The sequence below is a fragment of the Cydia strobilella genome, chromosome 14, assembly GCF_947568885.1.
Source record: "Cydia strobilella chromosome 14, ilCydStro3.1, whole genome shotgun sequence".
NCBI lineage: Eukaryota > Metazoa > Arthropoda > Insecta > Lepidoptera > Tortricidae > Cydia > Cydia strobilella.
In genome coordinates, this window is record NC_086054.1 from 15,327,139 (window position 1) to 15,348,715 (window position 21,577).

Here is a 21,577-nt window from a genome sequence, read left to right on the forward strand (position 1 = left end):
TTTATTATATTTGGTGTGATGCTGTTTCTGTTGCCGGGGTCCCTTAGCAACGGCTCGGTTGAATATTTATTTTTCTTATTCGATTGTATGTGTGAAGAGGATTCGTTACTTTGGCCGGCTTCGTTTTGAGGCGACAGCGACAGGTTCCTTTTTTTCTTAGTGTTTGAAGGTGTAGCGGATTCCTTATTCAGTATTATTAATTTGTCATATTTAATAATTGTTCTGTTGCCCTTTTCCTGTTCGTGTTTTGCTTGTTCTTGCAACTCTTTTCTTATTTTTAATATTTGGGGAGGATAGTCCTCTTGAATGTAGTAACCTGAGTTATCTAATTTTTTCTTTTGTTTCAGTATTTCTATTTTTTTCCTGAGTGTCGTGAAAGTTGCAATAATAGGGCGGGCTTTTTCTGATTTTTTTCCTACCCTTTTGAGACATTCTATATCTCTACAATCAAGCTCGATTGAAAAAAGCTCGCCGATGAAACTTAGAAAGGTACTTTCCAGTTCGAAGTAAGATTTTTCGGTGTCTGCTATGCCGAAAAAGACTAGATTACGCTGTCTAGCATGCTTCTCTAGAAAATATAGCCTTTTTTCGTTGTTCTCTACCCGATCTTTTAAACTTTCGTATTTTTCTTCTAGTAGGTTGAACTTCTCGTCAAGGGACTGCTGTATTTTTTGTGTTACATTTTCGCCGCTTTTTTTAATAGTTTCATTTTGGTTGTCTAGATCTGTTTGGATTTTTTGTAGAGATAGCATGATCTGTTCTAGTTTCGATTCCATTTTTTCTATTCCTTATTCTGTGCTAGAGATGAGTGGAAAGCCTAGGGGTCACGGGCGTTTTTTGGAAGAATTAATTTCCAGCATGCTGGAAATCGTTTCATTAGGTCCTAAATTCGTGTAATCCGAATTTGCGCAATCCCAGAAGGTGGTTAGCTTAATTCTGGTATTAGTTAACGGCCTCCTAGCAGTCCTAGCCTAGTCGGAGTAGTCGGTAGTGACCCTGCCTACGAAACAAGAGGTCCCGGATTCAAATCCTGGTAAAGGCATTTATTTTTGTGTTCATCACTGATAGTTCCCGATTTTTTTGATTTAGATTTATTTATTTCAGGATAAAAATTACACTATAAATTTGCATCAATGTCAAAATTATGCTTATCTTCTTATCATGATCGTCAAACATTACATACTAAAAAATACAAAATAAATTAAAATAATTATCTCTCCCAATAAGGATCGTCATATAAGTATGTATAAACAAAAACATGTCAAAAATAGATGTCAATCTTAGCAATTTAGCATCATCATTAAATGTCAAACAAAATAAAATTAAAGTTTCCTATGTATAAAGGTGTCCTTAGACATTGGACAAAGCCGAAATGTACATATGCGTTAGGGTATATAGAATCAGTATACCAAGTATCACAACAACCGGTGTAGCGGTTACGAAGAAATTTAACAAATTACGATTTTTTTACTTTGGAGCAGCCTGTATGTGTTAATAGCTCCTGAGGCATAGAGCAACTTATACTAGAGCGGTACTGTCATATTAAATTTTGTAACCACAGTAAATTCACTGCCATCTGTCGACACACTTTAAAACTAAAAGTAAATATTTATAAAAATACGATAAAATGTATTTAAATATGGATAAATGATTTTTTTTATTTGCATTAATTATTTTTATGATTTTGACCCATGTTCTTTCACTGATATGCGTTAAAATTGTTAAATAACAAACGAAGCCGTCAACGCCATCTATACGACAGTAAGCCAAAGCTAGTAGCGCCCTCTGAACGAGAATAAAATTTTCTTGATTTTCGAGGCACGTTTTTTCCTTAGACTGTGTCCATCTATTACGGAGTTATATCTATCTTTGTCCTGAGGTAATAAATAGTATGACTCCTTCTTCGACCTTATCGATTCTCTTTTTTATTTATAACATTAATAAGATTCTGATTTTTGACAAATGTCATTATTGCCGCACATTTTCGAACAAGTTGTCAAAAACACTGCCAATGGTTAATACAGTATGTTTATTTTTGTTGTCGATCATTGGAATTAATTTTTGTTTGAAATTTTTTTTTTCTTTTGTTCTAATTAAAAAAATACTAACGTTAGAGCATTTCTGAGCTAGAAAGGGATTGAATATTTTTTTTTTATACCACGTCGGTGGCAATCAAGCATACGGCCCGCCTGATGGTAAGCAGTATTGACGCCTGCAACACCGGAGATATTACACGCGCGTTGCCGACCCTAACACTCCTCTCCCTCGTTGAGCTCTGGCAACCTTACTTACCGGCAGGAACACAACACTATGAGTAGGGTCTAGTGTTATTTGGCTGCGGTTTTCTGTAAGGTGCAGGTACTTCCCCAGTTGGGCTCTGTTCTAGATCTGGAATGACATCCGCTGTCCTGTGCCCTACCACACAAAGCGAGATGTCATTCACAGTGCCCATACCTCTCTTTTGGACGTAGTTTAAGGACATATCCGGGTCCGGACGCAGTTTAAGGACATACCCGGGTCCATTTAAGGACATACCCGGGAATAATAATAATAATCCCTACGTGGGATTTCAGGGTTTGTCCAATGGCTAAGGTCACCCTGTTTATATACATCTACATATTACATATATCGCCGTCGATCGGTTTGTGTAAGATTGCCCATAATATTTATTTAAATTGTGTTTTAGTTTCGTGAGTGTTGCGGATTGATTAGTATAGCACGTGACAAATGTAGTGTAGTCAGTGTTGGCCGAACGTTAATTGCAATTAACCATTAATCAGTGCAAATTGAACCGTAAACCGTAACGTACGGTTACAGTTTACTGTTCAATTTGTGCTGGTGGTTAATTGCATTAACGTTTCGGCCAACACTGAGTGTAGTGAGATTAGGGTGTAACTTTTGCATTAATTTCGCAATATGCGGAAAAGGTTGTATGAGTGCCTACTGCGTACACAGTGAGAGTCGACAATAAATAATTTGATTTGCAAAAAATGAATTCACCTTCTTCTCATAAAAATACTTAGTTTTAAGTTATGTCTTAGTTTTTAGGGTTCCGTAGTAGCCAAATGGCAAAAAACGAAACACTTATGGATTCGTCATGTCTGTCTGTCAGTCCGTCCGTATGTCACAGCCACTTTTTTCCGAAACAATAAGAACTATAATGTTGAAACTTGGTAAGTAGATGTATTCTGTGAACCGCATTAAGATTTTCACACAAAAATAGAAAAAAAAATTTTTGGGGGTTCCCCATACTGAAACTCAAAAATTTTTTTTTATCAAACCCATACGTGTGGGGTATCTATGGATAGGTCTTCAAAAATGATATTGAGGTTTCTAATATCATTTTTTTCTAAAGTGAATAGTTTGCGTTAGAGAAAAATGTGTGCCAGTCAAGCATTCACGGCTGCCTTATCGCGCAGCTAATATTTTATTGTTAACACAGACAATGCTTTTTGCTCACACGAGATACATATTTCCATGTTACACATAGTTGTGTAAAACTGTCATTGATGAATCATTTACGTAGCTGTCGACAACTTTCGATTGTGCCAAGTGATATTTGGTACAGCCACAGAATAAATAATGGTACTAGGTACAGAAGGTTCACCTTCCAACAAAAGGCGTCTATTACGAGAGATATAAGCGCAAGCGCGAGCAGGCGTCCGTTCTATAGCGGTGCGCGGCAACTGCTACTGCTAGACACCAAAATCGGTGTGGGCCGCATGTAATTGTAGCGACGCGACGAAATCGCGGAGTGAGCCACGCCTGGTACAGCCAAAATTAATTCATTGTAGCTAAGCTGTATCCCGCTAGCCTTACAAAGCTGGCCTTTGACCACTTTTTCAGTAGCTTTACTACGACTACCTGAGCAGTGTCAACCTGTCATATTCGCTAACATCTGCGCTGCGTAACTGACTTTCTATACATCTCACTCGCACTAATATGCGAGTAAAGGCGAATTGCATAGAATTAAGGTTTGCAAGTTACGCACACGCTAGCGTATGACGCGTCAGCGTCAAACTGCTGGTAGCCGTATAAATAAGTGTCATTAAAGCCGATAACCGCCGAATAAGCCGATAAGTAGAACTAGGGTCACCGACATAGCTCGCAGAATTGCAAACCTTAAGTGGCAGTGGGCGGGGCACATTGCTCGCAGAACTGATGGCCGGTGGGGCCGGAAGGTTCTGGAGTGGCGTCCGCGTACCGGAAGACGAACTGCCGGTAGGCCTCCAACAAGATGGAGCGACGACCTGGTGAAGGTCGCGGGAATTCGGTGGTTGCGAGTGGCACAGGATCGGTCGGAGTGGCGAGCCTTGGGGGAGGCCTATGTCCAGCAGTGGACGTCTATCGGCTGACATGATGATGATGATGATGAAAGCCGATATACTCGTAATAGTTTACCATTTTAAGCTGTGTAGTGTGTGTGTGTGTGTGTGTGTGTGTGTGTGTGTGTGTGTGTGTGTGTGTGTGTGTGTGTGTGTGTTTGAGAGTGCGATTTGGCTCTGATGGTTCTGTGGTTTATACTAATTTCACCTTTATTTATTTTCAGCTGTCGCTCGCTACAGCTTCAGATGGCGAAACCCTTACTGCTGCCGAGCTGAACTACCAGCTCTCTGACAATGTCCTCTCCCCCTTCTACGAGTCCTCGGAGGAAACTGGAGTCACCTTCATCCGCGGCTCGCGAGCGGCTGACTCGCCTCAGGCACCTGATATAGATGTCCAATGTTCGGGCGATTATATAGATGTTACTGTGGAATTCGCCGATGTTTACGATGGAATCATTTACAGTAAAGGGTTCTTGAATGATCCTAAATGCAAGTGAGTATAATCAAGCTATTATTTACTATTATTTAGGTATGCTAACTGGTCAGGAGAAACTGGGGTTTACTTCATACGCGGTTCGCGAGAGGCTGACTCGCCTCAGGCACCTGATATAGATGTCCAATGTTCGGGCGATTATATAGATGTTACTGTGGAATTCGCCGATGTTTACGATGGAATCATTTACAGCAAAGGGTTCTTGAATGATCCTAAATGCAAGTGAGTATAATCAAGCTATTATTTACTATTATTTAGGTATGCTAACTGGTCAGGAGAAACTGTGATCCCATTCGCCCAGTGGTCCGATTCACCTCGGTCTACCCTAATTGACTGGTTTTGGTAGGTTGTGGGGCATAAAGTGTAATAGGAAGAGCGTGGAAAACTATATTGCGATAATACAGTTCACAGCCCTTCACTCTATATGAGTTATACAGTGCATACGATAGTGATCATATGATACGAAGTCTAATTAGATTCTTGATATAAATTTTAAAAAATTGAACAAATATATGTAAGTAACAGAGTAATTTTCTTTTTTGGAGAGTATTTAAAATTTTGCACATAATTTAATAATGTTATTTATTACCAACATTCGATGTACAGTACACAGCAAAATGATACCACCATAGAAACATCACACAAGATACACACATAACATCATACACATTACACATAACATCTCACATAACATCATAGAAGGGAAAGTTGAAGCAAAGAGGAAGGAGGGAAGACCAAGGAGAGCGTACATGCATCAAATAAAGGAAAAACTCAACGTCGTGTCGTATCAGGCTGTCAAAGAGAAGGCAGAGGACCGCGAAACATGGAAATTGCTCCACCGACAAGAGACTTACTCGTATATGATGATGGTATTCTATTTGAAAGTTCACGGTTCAAGTTCCAGTCCCTATTCGGTACCAACATCTAGGTACATGTTTTCACTTCTTAATAAATATTCCGTGTTTCCAGATACGTGTCGCTGGGCGGCAGTCAGTCTCGCTACTCGTTCCGAGTACCGCTGAATGGCTGCGGCTCCCGGCCTCTATGCAACGCTTGCGGCACTGTTGACAATGTACTCGTCTTCCAAGCTGATGACTTCGTGCAGGGCCCGCTTGACTTCGCCAGAAAGGTACTTTTATAGTCGGTTAGCTGTAAAAAGTAATGAAATAAACTCATTTGTATTTGTATTTACATCGCCATTAGAACTTCAATAAACAGCTGTGCTGGGGGCCTAGCCAAGATTACAATCTAACATCGAAAACCGCCAAACGAAAATCAAAAATGTTTTGGTATGAGATGCTGCAAGTCACGTGAATATTTCCATACATTATTTAAGTTTCCATTGGGGTTTTCTATCAACGATTGTTGGTCTTTCACGCTTACATTGCCTATGATTTCTGGCACAGCCCTTGATTTCGCCACAATAGTAGTAATAACTAATAACTACTTATAAAATGATAAGTGTCCACATCGTTTTCTTTGTCGGTGTCAGCAATTTCCCTAACAAAATCAAGAAACATAATCCTGTCCTAATTTATTTTACTACTTTCCAGGTGTCATGCGCTCGCACATCATACGAGCTGTCCACCGGGCAGCGCCAGGAGTCACACACGCTCAAACTGAAGCCGTTCATGGTTGATATGTTAGATGTGGTCGCGGTTGAAGGACCAGCCGGTGGCGTGGAATGCTGGATGGACATACAGAAGGGTGTCTTCCCCAATGTGAGTAAATTACAATATCCAGATATTTCACGTACCTACACAAGATATTAGCAAGCCAATATTAAAAGAGATTTTAATATTTTTTCCCTCAATACAAGTTTCGTTAATAAAAATCATCAAACATGTATTATATGTATTTTTCAGACCTATAAGGAAAGCCTCATCGCAAGCCTACTTTTTTTAGAGCATATGCCTTCCTAAGAAGGTTTAGGCAATATATGTCGTCCTTTGGACCAGGGACTTCACATCACACGCATCTTTGAACTTTTGTGTATATTTTATGTACGTACGCTTGTTATCTAAACTTTAAAAACATTTTTCCAGACGACCCCGCTAAAAGACTCCATCAAGATCGGCGAGTACCTGACCATCCTGGTGTACCTGAAGGATGTGAGGAACCAGTTCAACCTGAAGATCCACGACTGCTGGGCGTATGATAGTGAACAGTACGACAGCCCGAAGACCAACAAGATACAACTTACGGACAAAGAGGGATGTCCAAAGTAAGTCCTCAATCGCTTTCTCTAAAGGTTTTCATTATGGAGGCTTGGTTCCTCATGCTCCTGCTCTTGAACTTTCCTACTGTGCTCTTTGGGATTAAGTAACCATCGGGTTGCAAAGCAGACTGGGCTTGCCTCTTTTTACAATTTGGGTACCAGGTTTTACAAAAGCGACTGCCATCTAACCTTCCAAACATGTCTTATGAGATGCTTTATTTTACCCGAGAACTAAAAATAAATGGTTCGAGAAACTCATTGTTACGCGACGGGATTTGCGCCTTGCATACCGCTTAGGTATCAAGACTTGCGTTGTCGCGCGCGACTCCTTATGTCAAGCGCGGCATCAAGAATGGGTTTGCTCGCGACAACGCAGGTCATGCTAAGCGGTCATCCTACCATTAAAGCACGCACGCTTGGTTACTAGCGCTCATTCACTCACTTGGATGTCCTAAGTAAGAAACTGACTTCACAGTATCCGCAATATCTCTGAAACCCGACAATGTTGTTCCCAGAGATCCAACTCTTAAAAAAGTGAAATTTATTTTATTTGCTATATTTTTCAGGAAGAGGAAGCTTATAGATTTGTGGCAAAAGAGCACAAACACTGGCAAAAGCGGCGCCACCCTCATTGCTTACAGTAAAGTTAGCGCCTTTCGCTTTCCTGAGACCGACCAGGTCTATCTCACTTGCAATGTCGAGGTAAGGGAGATTCATAAACCCTTATTTATTAAGTTAGCTTTAGCCTGTGACTTTGTGCAGCAGTCGTTAGTATATTAAAGCTAGCAAAATCTATAATATTAGTTCCCCTTTGTACCTCTATTTCTGTAAATTTTATGTAAACCTGTGTTGTATACAAAGGGATTACTACTACCTTTACTATAATTATTAAGTAGAGAACCTTAACAATCGGGATATAAAAAACTGGCCTATATATTATTTTACTCCAGGACAGGACCAGGTAACTTTATTTTAAAAAAAATCGTTTGGTAGCATTTTCATTTGTTAACTTAGATTTGTTAGAAAGACGCAGGCATTATCATTATTATTTATTTAAACATTATTGCACAAAAGAAAAAACATTTTTCAAAAGCATACTTTTGAACGTGTATATGAACATTAATTTAATTAGGTATATTTAAATTCTATTGATTCATCTTTTATTCCACAGCTCTGCACGAGCAACTGCGAAGGAGACTGCAAAGAAATCACGACCGAAATAACAACAGGCCCACCTCAGAACAAATGCTATCCCGGATCCACAGATCCCAGGTGTCCAAAAGCCATACCACCCGCACCTAACTGCTACCCTGGTAGCACGGATCCAAGATGCCCTCAACAGACAACACCCCCATCGACTTACGTACCAACAATCGGTCGTCCAAATTGTTACCCAGGTTCTACTGATCCAAGGTGTCCAAGACCTACTACGCCTTCCCAACCAAATTGCTTTCCTGGTAGCAATGACCCTAGATGTCCTAGACCAACCACGCCAGCTCCACCTAATTGCTTCCCTGGCTCTAATGATGCTAGATGCCCTAAACCAAACACCACTCCGGCGCAACTCAACTGTTACCCAGGAAGCCAAGATCCTCGTTGTCCTGAAACTCCAAAATGTTACCCGGGAAGCACCAACCCAGCCTGCCCACGAACGACACAGCAACCTAACTGCTATCCAGGCAGTACGGACCCTAGGTGTCCTAGGCCGACCACACCCGAGCCAAAGCCTGTCTGTTACCCTGGCTCACCAGACCCTAACTGCCCTCAACCGACTCGTCCTTCAACATTGTCGCCGCCGACATATTTGCCACCGTCAACAACTGGAGAGCCTAAATGTTATCCAGGAAATACTGATCCTCGATGCCCTAGGCCAACGACACCAGCTCCACCAAATTGTTACCCTGGAAGCACAGATCCTCGATGCCCTAACCCTAAACCAACCACTCAGGCACCGCCGGACTGCTACCCTGGATCCAGCGACCCACGTTGCCCACGACCAACAACTCCTGCTCCACCAAACTGTTATCCCGGATCTACCGACCCTCGTTGCCCAAGACCAACCACCCCTGCACCTTCAACCACTGCTGGTCCTAATTGCTACCCTGGATCCACAGATCCACGTTGCCCAAAACCAACTACACCAGCGCCCCCTAACTGCTACCCTGGAAGCACAGACCCTAGATGTCCAAAACCTACCACACAAAAACCAGTCTGTTACCCTGGATCACCTGATCCCAACTGCCCTCAACCACCAAGACCAATCACTTCGTCGCCACCAACTTACCTACCCCCTTCAACTACTGGACAACCCAAATGCTACCCTGGAAGTAACGATCCACGATGCCCAAGACCAACTACACCAGCGCCCCCTAATTGCTACCCAGGATCTAAGGATCCTCGTTGCCCAAGACCTACTACTCCTGCTCCTACAACCACTGCTCGTCCTAATTGCTACCCTGGATCCACAGACCCACGTTGCCCACGTCCAACAACTCCTTCCCCACCAAACTGTTATCCCGGATCTACGGACCCTCGTTGCCCAAGACCAACCACCCCTGCACCTACAACCACTGCTCGTCCTACTTGCTATCCTGGATCCACAGATCCACGTTGCCCAAGACCAACTACACCAGCACCCCCTACCTGCTACCCTGGAAGCACGGACCCCAGATGTCCAAAACCTACCACACAAAAACCAGTCTGTTACCCTGGATCACCTGATCCCAACTGCCCTCAACCACCAAGACCAACCACTTTGTCGCCACCAACTTACCTACCCCCTTCAACTACTGGACAACCCAAATGCTACCCTGGAAGTAACGATCCACGATGCCCAAGACCAACTACACCAGCGCCCCCTAATTGCTACCCAGGATCTAAGGATCCTCGTTGCCCAAGACCTACTACTCCTGCTCCTACAACCACTGCTCGTCCTAATTGCTATCCCGGATCCACGGATCCACGTTGCCCAAGACCATCAACGCCAGCCCCACCAAACTGCTATCCCGGATCTATGGACCCTCGTTGCCCAAGACCAACGACTCCTCCACCCACAACTATTACTGCTCGTCCTAACTGCTACCCTGGAAGCACAGATCCTCGATGCCCAAGACCAACCACACCAGCCCCCACCACATCAAGAAAACCTGTATGCTACCCCGGATCCCCTGACCCTAACTGCCCTCAACCAACTCGTCCTTCTACGTTGTCTCCGCCAACATATTTACCGCCGTCAACTACTGGACAACCCAAATGTTACCCTGGAAGTATCGACCCACGATGCCCAAGACCAACTACACCAGCGCCCCCAAATTGCTACCCTGGATCCACGGATCCCCGTTGCCCAAGACCAACAACGCCTACCCCACCAAACTGTTACCCTGGATCCACGGATCCTCGTTGCCCAAGACCCACTACCCCCGCACCAACAACCACTGCTCGTCCTAATTGCTACCCTGGGTCCACAGATCCACGTTGCCCAAGACCAACTACTCCAGCCCCACCTAATTGCTACCCTGGATCTACGGATCCTCGTTGCCCAAGACCCACTACCCCCGAAACAACAACCACTGCTCGTCCTAATTGCTATCCCGGATCCACAGATCCACGTTGCCCAAGACCAACTACACCAGCGCCCCCTAATTGCTACCCTGGAAACACCGACCCTCGATGCCCTAAACCTACCACACCAAAACCAGTGTGTTACCCTGGATCCCCTGATCCCAACTGTCCGCAACCCCCAAGACCAACTACCTTATCACCACCAACTTACTTACCCCCATCAACTACAGCACAGCCTAAATGCTATCCTGGAAGTAACGATCCTAGATGCCCACAGCCTACTACACCAGCACGCCCAAATTGCTACCCTGGATCCACGGATCCCCGTTGCCCAAGACCAACAACGCCTGCCCGACCAAACTGTTACCCTGGATCAACGGATCCTCGTTGCCCAAGACCCACTACCCCCGCACCAACAACCACTGCTCGACCTAATTGCTACCCTGGGTCCACAGATCCACGTTGCCCAAGACCAACTACTTCAGCACTCCCTAACTGCTACCCTGGCAACAACGACCCTCGATGCCCTAAACCTACCACACCAAAACCAGTGTGCTACCCTGGATCCCCTGATCCCAACTGTCCGCAACCCCCAAGACCAACTACCTTATCACCACCAACTTACTTACCCCCATCAACCACTGGACAGCCGAAATGCTACCCCGGAAGTAACGACCCTCGTTGTCCCAAACCGACCACCCCAGCACCACCGAATTGTTACCCTGGAAACAATGACCCAAGGTGCCCTAGACCGACCACCCCAGCACCTCCTAATTGTTATCCTGGATCCACAGATCCACGTTGCCCAAGACCCACAACTCCTGCTCCACCAAATTGCTTCCCAGGATCAACCGATCCTCGTTGCCCCAAACCTACTACGCCTGCCCCACCAAATTGCTACCCTGGTTCCACGGACCCACGTTGTCCAAGGCCTACTATTCCAGGGCCTACAACAACTGCCCGCCCTAATTGCTACCCTGGAGCCACTGATCCACGTTGCCCAAGACCAACTACACCTGCCCCACCAAACTGTTACCCTGGAAACACGGATCCACGTTGTCCAAGGACTACCCCTGTGCCTACAAGCACTACCCGGCCCAATTGCTACCCTGGATCCACGGATCCACGTTGCCCAAGACCCAGTACTCCTGCCTCACCAAACTGCTACCCCGGATCAACAGACTCTCGTTGTCCAAAACCGACTTCTCCTAAACCTGTTTGCTATCCAGGTTCTCCCGATCCTAACTGTCCACAACCATCAAGACCTACAACCCTAACTCCTCCAACATACTTACCCCCTGAACCGGAGAAACCTAGGTGCTACCCTGGTTCCACTGATGCGAGATGTCCTAGGCCATCTACTCTAGCACCACCTAATTGCTTCCCTGGGTCAACTGATCCTCGTTGCCCCAAACCTACCACTCCAGCACCTCTAAATTGTTATCCTGGGTCCACTGATCCTCGTTGCCCAAGGCCAAACACCCCAGCCCCTCCAAATTGCTACCCCGGATCCACGGATTCTCGTTGTCCAAGACCTACTGCCCCTGCACCTACAACCACAGGTCGTCCTAATTGCTACCCCGGATCCACAGATCCACGTTGCCCAAGACCAACTACCCCTGCACCACCTAGATGTTATCCTGGAAGCACGGATCCAAGATGCCCTAAACCTACTACACCTGCACCTACAACTTCCAGACCTAATTGCTTCCCTGGATCGAATGATCGTCGTTGTCCCACACCTACTACTCCAGCACTACCTAGGTGTTATCCTGGAAGCACAGATCCAAGATGCCCTAAACCTACTACACAAAAACCAGTATGCTACCCTGGATCCCCTGACCCTAACTGCCCTCAACCGCCAAGGCCCACCACATCTTCACCCCCCACTTACTTACCCCCATCAACTACTGGACAGCCAAAATGCTATCCTGGAAGTAACGATCCACGATGCCCAAGACCTACAACCCCAGCACCGCCTAACTGCTATCCTGGTGCCACGGATCCACGTTGTCCAAGACCTACTAATCCTGCACCTACGACTACTGCTCGCCCCAATTGTTATCCAGGCAACAATGATCCAAGATGCCCTAAGCCAACTTCTCAAGCCCCACCTAACTGCTATCCAGGGAATAATGACCCTAGATGTCCAAGACCAACTACCCCTGCTCCTCCTAGATGCTTCCCTGGAAGCTCCGATCCTCGTTGCCCAAAAGCAACTACCCCAGCCCCTCCCAATTGCTACCCTGGTAACAGGGACCCTCGCTGTCCCCAAACGACTCCTAGACCCGCTTGCTACCCTGGTTCCCCTGACCCTAACTGCCCTCAGCCATCACGACCAACCACTTTGACCCCACCAACATACCTTCCACCTACAACTGCGGCTCCAAAGTGCTACCCTGGTTCTAATGATCCACGTTGTCCAAAACCCACAACGCCTGAACCTCCTAAATGTTATCCGGGATCAAATGATCCTCGCTGCCCGAAACCAACCACACCAGCTCAGCCAAAGTGTTACCCTGGAAGCACAGATCCAAGATGCCCCAGACCAACTACGCCAGCACCCCCCAGTTGCTTCCCCGGATCAACCGATCCTCGTTGCCCAAAACCAACTACCCCAGCTCCGCCAAACTGCTATCCTGGCAACACAGATCCAAGATGCCCAAAACCCACAACTCCAGCTCCTCCCAATTGCTTCCCCGGGTCAACCGATCCTCGTTGCCCAAAACCAATTACCCCAGCCCCTCCGAACTGCTATCCTGGCAACACAGATCCAAGATGCCCAAGACCTACAGCACCTCCTCAAATCAAATGTTACCCAGGATCAACCGATCCTAGATGTCCAAAACAAACAACTCCTAAGCCTGTTTGCTACCCCGGTTCCCCGGACCCTAACTGCCCACAACCTCCAAAACCTACTACTTTAACGCCACCTACTTACCTACCACCTTCCACTCAAGCACCAAGGTGTTACCCAGGCTCGAATGACCCTAGGTGCCCTAAACCAACTACCCAGGCACCTCCTAACTGCTATCCAGGAAATAATGACCCTAGATGTCCTAGAACTACTCCACCACCAACCACTCAAGCTCCGAGATGTTACCCAGGCAGCCAAGACCCTAGGTGTCCTAAACCAACAACTCCTGCCCCTTCTAATTGCTTCCCTGGATCAACCGATCCTCGCTGCCCAAAACCGACAACCCCTGCACCTCCGAACTGCTATCCAGGAAACACAGACCCTAGGTGCCCTAGACCTACAACCCAGGCACCTCCTAATTGCTACCCTGGAAGTACCGACCCTAGATGTCCTAGACCTACTAGCCCTGCCCCTCCTAACTGTTACCCTGGATCCACTGATCCTAGATGCCCTAAGCCTACAACTCCAGCACCTCCAAGGTGCTATCCAGGAAGTAATGACCCTAGATGCCCTAAACCTACCACACCAGCCCCACCAAATTGCTTCCCAGGTAGCCAAGACCCTAGATGTCCTAAGCCCACAACACCTAAACCTGTCTGCTATCCAGGATCTCCCGACCCGAACTGCCCACAACCACCAAAAACAACGACGGTGGGACCCACATACTTGCCACCTTCCACTCAAGGACCTAGATGTTATCCTGGCTCGAATGACCCTAGGTGTCCTAAACCAACGACACAGGCACCTCCTAATTGCTATCCAGGAAATAATGACCCTAGGTGTCCTAAACCAACGACACAGGCACCTCCTAATTGCTATCCAGGAAATAATGACCCTAGGTGTCCTAAACCAACTACCCAATCACCACCAAATTGCTATCCAGGAAGTACAGATCCTAGATGCCCTAAGCCCACTACTCAAGCCCCACCTAACTGCTACCCTGGAAGCACTGACCCTAGGTGTCCTAGACCAACTACCCAGGCTCCACCTAATTGCTACCCTGGAAGCACTGACCCTAGGTGTCCTAAGCCAACAACTTTGGCACCTACTACTCAAGCTCCTAGATGCTACCTAGGCTCAAATGACCCACGGTGCCCTAAACCTACCACACAGGCTCTTCCCAACTGTTATCCTGGCAGCAACGACCCTAGATGTCCAAGACCTACCACACAAGCGCCCCCTAACTGTTATCCAGGAAACAATGACCGTAGGTGCCCTCGACCCACGCCCCCGCCAACCACAACAAAACCCGCGTGCTACCCTGGTTCTCCCGACGCTAACTGCCCACAACCATCAAGACCTACAACATTAACTCCTCCCACTTATCTGCCACCTTCCACCCAAGGTCCAAGATGTTACCCAGGCTCTAATGATCCTAGATGTCCTAGGCCTATCACTCAGGCGCCGCCAAACTGCTATCCTGGAAGCACAGACCCTAGGTGTCCTAAGCCTACTACTTTAGCACCAACTACCCAACCTGCTCCCAGATGCTATCCAGGCAGCCAAGATCCTAGGTGCCCGAGGCCAACTACTCAGGCTCCTCCAAATTGCTATCCTGGAAGTGCAGACCCCAGATGTCCTAGACCTACTACTCAGGCACCGCCTAATTGCTACCCTGGAAGCACAGACCCAAGGTGCCCTAAGCCTACCACTTTAGCACCAACTACCCAACCTGCACCCAGATGCTACCCAGGCAGCCAAGATCCTAGATGCCCTAAACCTACGACACAAAAACCCGCATGCTACCCTGGATCTCCCGATCCTAACTGCCCACAACCTCCAAGACCTACGACTTTAACGCCACCTACTTACCTGCCACCTTCCACTCAAGGGCCTAGGTGTTACCCTGGCTCAACCGACCCTAGGTGCCCTAAGACAACTACCCAAGCTCCACCAAATTGCTACCCTGGAAACACAGACCCTAGATGTCCTAGGCCTACCACTCAAGCACCGCCTAATTGTTACCCTGGAAGCACAGACCCTAGGTGTCCTAGACCAACTACCCAGGCTCCGCCAAATTGCTACCCTGGAAGCACAGACCCTAGATGTCCTAGGCCTACTACTCAAGCACCGCCTAATTGCTACCCTGGAAGCACAGACCCTAGGTGCCCTAAGCCTACCACTTTAGCATCAACTACCCAACCTGCACCCAGATGCTACCCAGGCAGCCAAGATCCTAGATGCCCTAAACCTACGTCACAAAAACCCGTATGTTACCCTGGATCTCCCGATCCTAACTGCCCACAACCTCCAAGACCTACGACTTTAACGCCACCTACTTACCTGCCACCTTCCACTCAAGGGCCTAGGTGTTATCCTGGCTCAAGCGACCCTAGGTGCCCTAAACCTACTACTCAAGCTCCACCGAATTGCTACCCTGGAAACACAGACCCTAAATGTCCAAGACCCACAACCCCGGCACCTCCAAGATGTTACCCAGGAAGCACAGATCCTCGTTGTCCCAAACCAACTACCCCCGCACCTACCACCCCCGCGCCGACTACCCCAGCACCACTCAGGTGTTACCCTGGCAGCCAAGACCCTAGGTGCCCAAAGCCAACCACACAAAAGCCACGTTGTTACCCTGGATCCCCTGATCCTAACTGTCCCCAACCACCACGACCTACCACAGTAAGTCCTCCGACTTATTTGCCGCCTTCTACGCAAGGGCCGAGATGCTACCCAGGATCAACTGATCCTCGGTGCCCCAAACCAACCACTCCATCTCCTCCCAACTGCTACCCAGGATCAAATGATCCCCGTTGCCCCAGACCGACCACACAAGCACCTCCGAACTGCTACCCAGGAAGCACCGATCCTCGTTGTCCCCAACCCACCACCCAAGGTCGTCCTCAATGCTATCCAGGCAGCACAGACCCCCGCTGTCCGAAACCCACTACCCAGGGCCCAAGATGTTACCCAGGATCTTCAGACCCTAGGTGCCCGCAACCTACCACTCCTAGTTCTTGCTACCCAGGATCGAACGACCCTAAATGCCCTCAACCCTTCAGGCCAAGCAGCACTAATCCTCCATCGACATATCTACCGCCTTTCCCTAGTGAAAATGAAATTAGGGGCGGAAGAACTGCAAAAAATTTAGACTACGATGATGAAGCCCAGGCTGCTATAGGTAAGAATAATTAAATACATATATAATTTAGCGACATTTGGCATTTTTATTTTAGGTTACAAATTGTTTGGAGATGACATCTATCATCGTACCCTTCCAGTTTGAAAAATACTATAATCTAATAATATTATATTTTCATCAAGTAGGTATTTAGAGAAAAAGTAAATATTGTCAGTGGAAATGAGATTGTGATTACCAAAATGTTTACACCTTTAAGGTTTGACCTATACAAAATTTACAAAAAATGCAAATTAAGTAAAAGCTAAAAAATATTTATTATACTTTACCTTTCCCTGATCCATCCAAAATTCCGTCTTATCCGTTATAATGTAATCCTTTAATTCCGTTTCCACGTTTTACTCGTTTGGCTGAATGCGCCAGGAGCGCGATGCCATTAAATAAAAAATAAAAATAAAAATATGACAGGCTAACCGGGTGTTCCATTTTTAAATTTATAACTGAATAACCAGCCTTTCCGATGGCATAACATGCCAGTATCAAACTAATGAGCATAGACACCGAATAAGTATTATGGCATAGAGTATCTAATTTTTTTGGCAATTTGTATGAGTACTAATTAGGAAATTGTCGTGCACGATACAATGTACTCGTAAATCTTAAGTTTTGTCCCTATTCACCCCACCCATCCCTATTGACGGGATTGATCAAAAAAGCGTACGTACTCACGCCTTTCAGTTTACAACCGTATCTAATGGTACAGATTTTACAGCTGTTTGAAAGCTAAAATAATCGACTAACCTAACCTAACGGGCCAATTCGAACATCTAGATATCAACTAGATATCTACTAGATATGAAACAGAAACGATAACGAGATATGTATTTAAGAAAGTCATGTCAAATTTGACATTTCCGCGATTCCGAATGTCCTCTTGAACGATCTCTTTAAGATTTGCTTAAGATATTACTTACCCAATGGATATCTAACGGATATCCCAAAACGTCACAATAATTGTAGCGTGAAATGGCAATTGGTTTCTCGAATCGAACTGCAAAAGATAACTAGTTGAGAACTGAACTATAACGTATCTATTAGATTCTCGTATCTAGTAAATTATCACGTTGTTCGAATCGACCGGTAAGTAGGCACAACAAATAAATTTATCTTTGTTGTTAAATTAACACTTCTATTTCGTTTCCAGATAACTTTCAGTTCACAAGGACGAAACCTCGTTCCAGAAAAGCCCGTGATGTCAGTCACTTAGTCGAAACCATTGCCCAAGCAACCAACAATTCCGCTGTCATCTACATCACAGTTGGTTCAGTCCTACTCATGCTCTTATCTGCAACCGTTGCTGTGTATATGTACAAAAATAACAAGAAATCTAACCCACAGAGTACTTGTTAAATAACATTTTGTCCTAACTGTAAAATAAAGCTAATAGAAAAAAACGATATTTGAAATATGATTTATGATTGCGTATCCTAATCATTTAAAAAGGTGATAGCGGTATTGGTTGCGCTGCGTTTGTCATGACGCATGTCATTTGTCGATTCAGTCAGCACCGGTATCATGGTCGCGTTTTTGTCACTTGTCATATCATGCGTCACTTTCGCACTTACGTACTCGTTAGACAGGCATGGTGACAAATGATAGACAGCCGTCCATCTTAGCCCCGCAGGACTGTTAAAAGTAATCATGATACATTGTGATACTAGTAAGTTTTTTTATATCGTATTTTTTGTGATTTTCAATGCAAATGGCTGCTTTTGCGTTATTATTTGTATTTGTATCTGTCACTGCCGTATATTAAGCTAAAGTCATAATACTCGGATGCCTATTTTATATCTTATAAAATAGTGCCATAAAAACTCCGTTCTGATGCATCCTCAGAAAATATGTACATAAATATTTCTTTATATACCTTATTTATTTACCCTAGTCAAAATAAATGTATTTATATTCTGAAACCTTCAATTTTCAAGCTTGATTTTGTGATATTTACATGCATATTTGTAAATAATAAATATATGCCAGTATTTGTGTGGCCATTCGATGTAAAAATATGTATTTTAGTTATTTTGTAATATTATGTCAAACAAGTTGACTTGCCCAGTTATGTACAAAAACAGTTATACAGTCGGTGGCAAATGTTGCTACTCGCACGAAGTGATCAAAAAGATCTACACAAGTTCTGTATACCTACTCTTGATCGTAGAGTAGTGTAGAGACCATTTTGAGCACTTGTGTTGCTGACGTGTAAGAAATGTAAAAATTAGAATGTGTTATTTTTAAGGTGACCGCTTTTGTACATTTCAGGTGTTTTTAAGATTTGATGTTTTGTATCAAATAAAACATTCTATGAATGTAAATTTATAAATATTTGTTGTTTTATTCCCAGTTTTTAGAACCATCCATGGCGTCTACTTTAAAAGGTACCTATAACCTAGGTATTCACGTTTCTTATCAACAAACCGGTCTAGTGCGAGTTCTTCTAACTCGCGCACCGAGGGTTCCGTACAGACTTTAAATATCTCATGTAACTATAAACAGAAAATACTTTAGACCAGAAGTATACTAAGCATAATTGCGTACAGCTCCATCTATCGGCAAATTGGCTAACTAATTTGTGGACTTCTATGTATGTTGGTTTTTCAAGGATAAATTATTTATCATGTGAACCGATTTCAACAATTTTTGTTTTATTTGAAAGAATGTGTTTTTAGTATAATCTCGCAGAAATTCCAAGTATCATAAACACCCGCAAAGGGGGTTGTTGCAAATTAAATTATTTGATAATTTAAAAAAAAGTTATCTAGATAGAGATGTGATTATATTTATCCTATAATATTTATGATAATTTTAATGTTATGTAAAAGTTGGATAATTTTCAATTTGAGCTCTTTCAAATGATGTCCCATCCCACTTTACCTAGTATTTAAACAAAAATTTTGCCCCCTTTTAATATTGGTAATTTTATATAGTTAATAAAATAAAAAAATAATGATGCTTTCGATGTATTTGGGTTAGAGTTGTTCATGACTATTCCAAATTTCAAATCGATAGCTTAAGAATTTCTCGAGATGTTAAGCGATGTGACAGTCGGACGGACAGGCGGACAGACGGACAGAGTCGCACCATAAGGGTTCCTTTTGTACCTTTTGTTACGGAACCCTAAAAACGGGAGGAATATAAAGATTTTAGGGGTATTAATACAAAATAAAATTTTCAATAAAAATTATAATACAATAACATACAATACTGAATACGAAGTCTTTACACATAATGTACTTAATGAATACGTAATAAAATTACGTCATTTACAGTTACATTTACCCAGTAACTATCAAAACCCTGAATGACTTTACCGAATCATATTCGTAAGACCATAGTTGCAAAGTCAATTTTAAAATTACTATTCTAAAATACCAACGAAAATGTTGAGGACTTTACTTTAGTACTCTGTCTACTCTATGTATTTAATAGTTATGTAATACCTATGTAATCCACACTACAAAATAAGTCTACAGAGAGCAATTCTTTTTTTGATGTGATATGTGATAGTTTTAAGTCCATCCATCGCGATATACAATACAGCCAACGAGAGACATTGTCCCTCGCATACAGACGCTGCATAAATCATTAGTCGAGATGTTAAAGGCCTCATGATGACAGTTCTAAGTACATTTGTTACAACATTTTCATGGGCTTACTTGGTATTTTGAAGATTAAGTATTATTATATAAGAGCTTATTGGCAATAGGCATAGACATAGACATTTATTCATAATATTTTTAAATATTACATGTCAATCATTATTCAGTTCGTATATATTATAATAACATTATAATAAAATATAAGGATTGAATTATTCAATTAAACACATTATTAAATTCGATTTATAAATTAAAATTGTAAAAATAAATTCGTTAAGAATCATATTTCATTGAATAAACATAAGTGACACATAACAAAAGGTACGCAGCGATCGCGCGAATAGCATTTGATATTTACATCAAACCCTAATGCTAATAAAATTTGATTGCTGAAAAAATCTCGTAGTTTTGGCTGAACTACGTTTGTCAGTACATCCATTATGGACTTTCAGATACTACAGAACTTCTGTGATACTCAAACACTTAAATGATTAAAAACGAGTCACCACGATTAATCGATCGTCAACTATTTTAAACGGACCGTTTCAAATAGTATTAAACTGACTTTAGGTATTAAGCTAAGGGCTAAGCTATAGCTACGCCCTAAATACTTTCACGGTCAATAAGCTTGATCCGAATAGGTCCGTTAGGTGTGTACATAGGATGAATATGGTAGTCTAGGGGCTCGTGGTGGTATTCCATTTTGAACGCCTGCACCATCTGCGAAGAAAACTTTGATTTAATAATTGCAGACAAGTTTTTAAACGACTTAAAAATACTAAGGCTGCCTGGATTACAACCAATACAATTCCTCTCATCTTCGTCTCAGTGGAAAGTCTAGGTATTGGAAAATTGGTGATATATTATTTTTCCAAAACAAAATCTCGAATGCATCGGCCCGGACTGGACCGTTATAGTTCGTGTCATCCTTTGTACTTCACCTTACAAATGACGGTGTGTACCTCCAGCTCGGCGAACCTCCTGCCGAGACACATGCGCCGGCCGAAGCCGAACGGCAGCGACGCGAAGGCGTTGTGTTTGTTCAGCGCGACCGCTTGAGCCAGCGCTCTGGACGGTATATTATAGTCTAAATTGTATTAAAGGCCTCCACATGGCGACCCTGCCACGATCAATTGGGATTAATTAGTAGCCAAGACTGGATCATGGGCTGTTTTTGGATGGAACCGAGAAAAAAACTAAGACGAAGAACATTTCTGCAGACTGCATTGCTGCCGCAAATTTCGGAGACGATGTTTCTGCCCGCATTTTTGGAATGCAGCCGACTGCGCTGCTGCAGGAAAAGTCTAAAAGGTTAT

General features: G+C 44.1%; 2 protein-coding genes and 3 long non-coding RNA genes across 5 annotated transcripts in view; 2 read left to right on the top strand and 3 right to left on the bottom strand.

Moving 5' to 3' along the window:
• The window catches only part of LOC134747246 (mucin-2-like), a 105,124-nt gene extending 86,139 nt beyond the window's left edge, over positions 1 to 18,985 (top strand). The window contains exons 3-16 of the mRNA XM_063681850.1: positions 4,550 to 4,818; positions 5,788 to 5,947; positions 6,372 to 6,539; positions 6,864 to 7,042; positions 7,603 to 7,738; positions 8,208 to 8,333; positions 10,107 to 11,478; positions 11,614 to 12,052; positions 12,674 to 14,293; positions 14,474 to 14,616; positions 14,677 to 15,028; positions 15,089 to 16,216; positions 16,454 to 16,644; positions 17,807 to 18,985. Coding sequence (XP_063537920.1) covers positions 4,550 to 4,818; positions 5,788 to 5,947; positions 6,372 to 6,539; positions 6,864 to 7,042; positions 7,603 to 7,738; positions 8,208 to 8,333; positions 10,107 to 11,478; positions 11,614 to 12,052; positions 12,674 to 14,293; positions 14,474 to 14,616; positions 14,677 to 15,028; positions 15,089 to 16,216; positions 16,454 to 16,644; positions 17,807 to 18,012 — 6,489 coding nt within the window. The 3' untranslated portion in view covers positions 18,013 to 18,985. The remainder of the gene's footprint in view (positions 1 to 4,549; positions 4,819 to 5,787; positions 5,948 to 6,371; positions 6,540 to 6,863; positions 7,043 to 7,602; positions 7,739 to 8,207; positions 8,334 to 10,106; positions 11,479 to 11,613; positions 12,053 to 12,673; positions 14,294 to 14,473; positions 14,617 to 14,676; positions 15,029 to 15,088; positions 16,217 to 16,453; positions 16,645 to 17,806) is intronic.
• LOC134747303 (uncharacterized) overlaps positions 1 to 21,577 on the top strand; it is a 131,175-nt gene that overhangs the window by 66,584 nt on the left and 43,014 nt on the right. The gene's annotated exons all lie outside the window — the stretch shown is intronic.
• Positions 9,168 to 14,164, bottom strand: LOC134747297 (uncharacterized). Its single transcript, XR_010128308.1, has 5 exons — positions 14,032 to 14,164; positions 13,912 to 13,971; positions 12,400 to 12,558; positions 11,410 to 11,469; positions 9,168 to 9,228 (listed from the first exon to the last, which is right to left on the bottom strand). It is a non-coding gene; the product is annotated as an uncharacterized LOC134747297 (long non-coding RNA).
• Positions 9,686 to 10,088, bottom strand: LOC134747299 (uncharacterized). Its single transcript, XR_010128309.1, has 2 exons — positions 10,012 to 10,088; positions 9,686 to 9,936 (listed from the first exon to the last, which is right to left on the bottom strand). It is a non-coding gene; the product is annotated as an uncharacterized LOC134747299 (long non-coding RNA).
• Positions 20,069 to 21,577, bottom strand: part of LOC134747293 (probable cytochrome P450 49a1) — a 38,764-nt gene continuing 37,255 nt past the window's right edge. Inside the window, exon 12 of the mRNA XM_063681916.1 lies at positions 20,069 to 20,981. Coding sequence (XP_063537986.1) covers positions 20,865 to 20,981 — 117 coding nt within the window. The 3' untranslated portion in view covers positions 20,069 to 20,864. The remainder of the gene's footprint in view (positions 20,982 to 21,577) is intronic.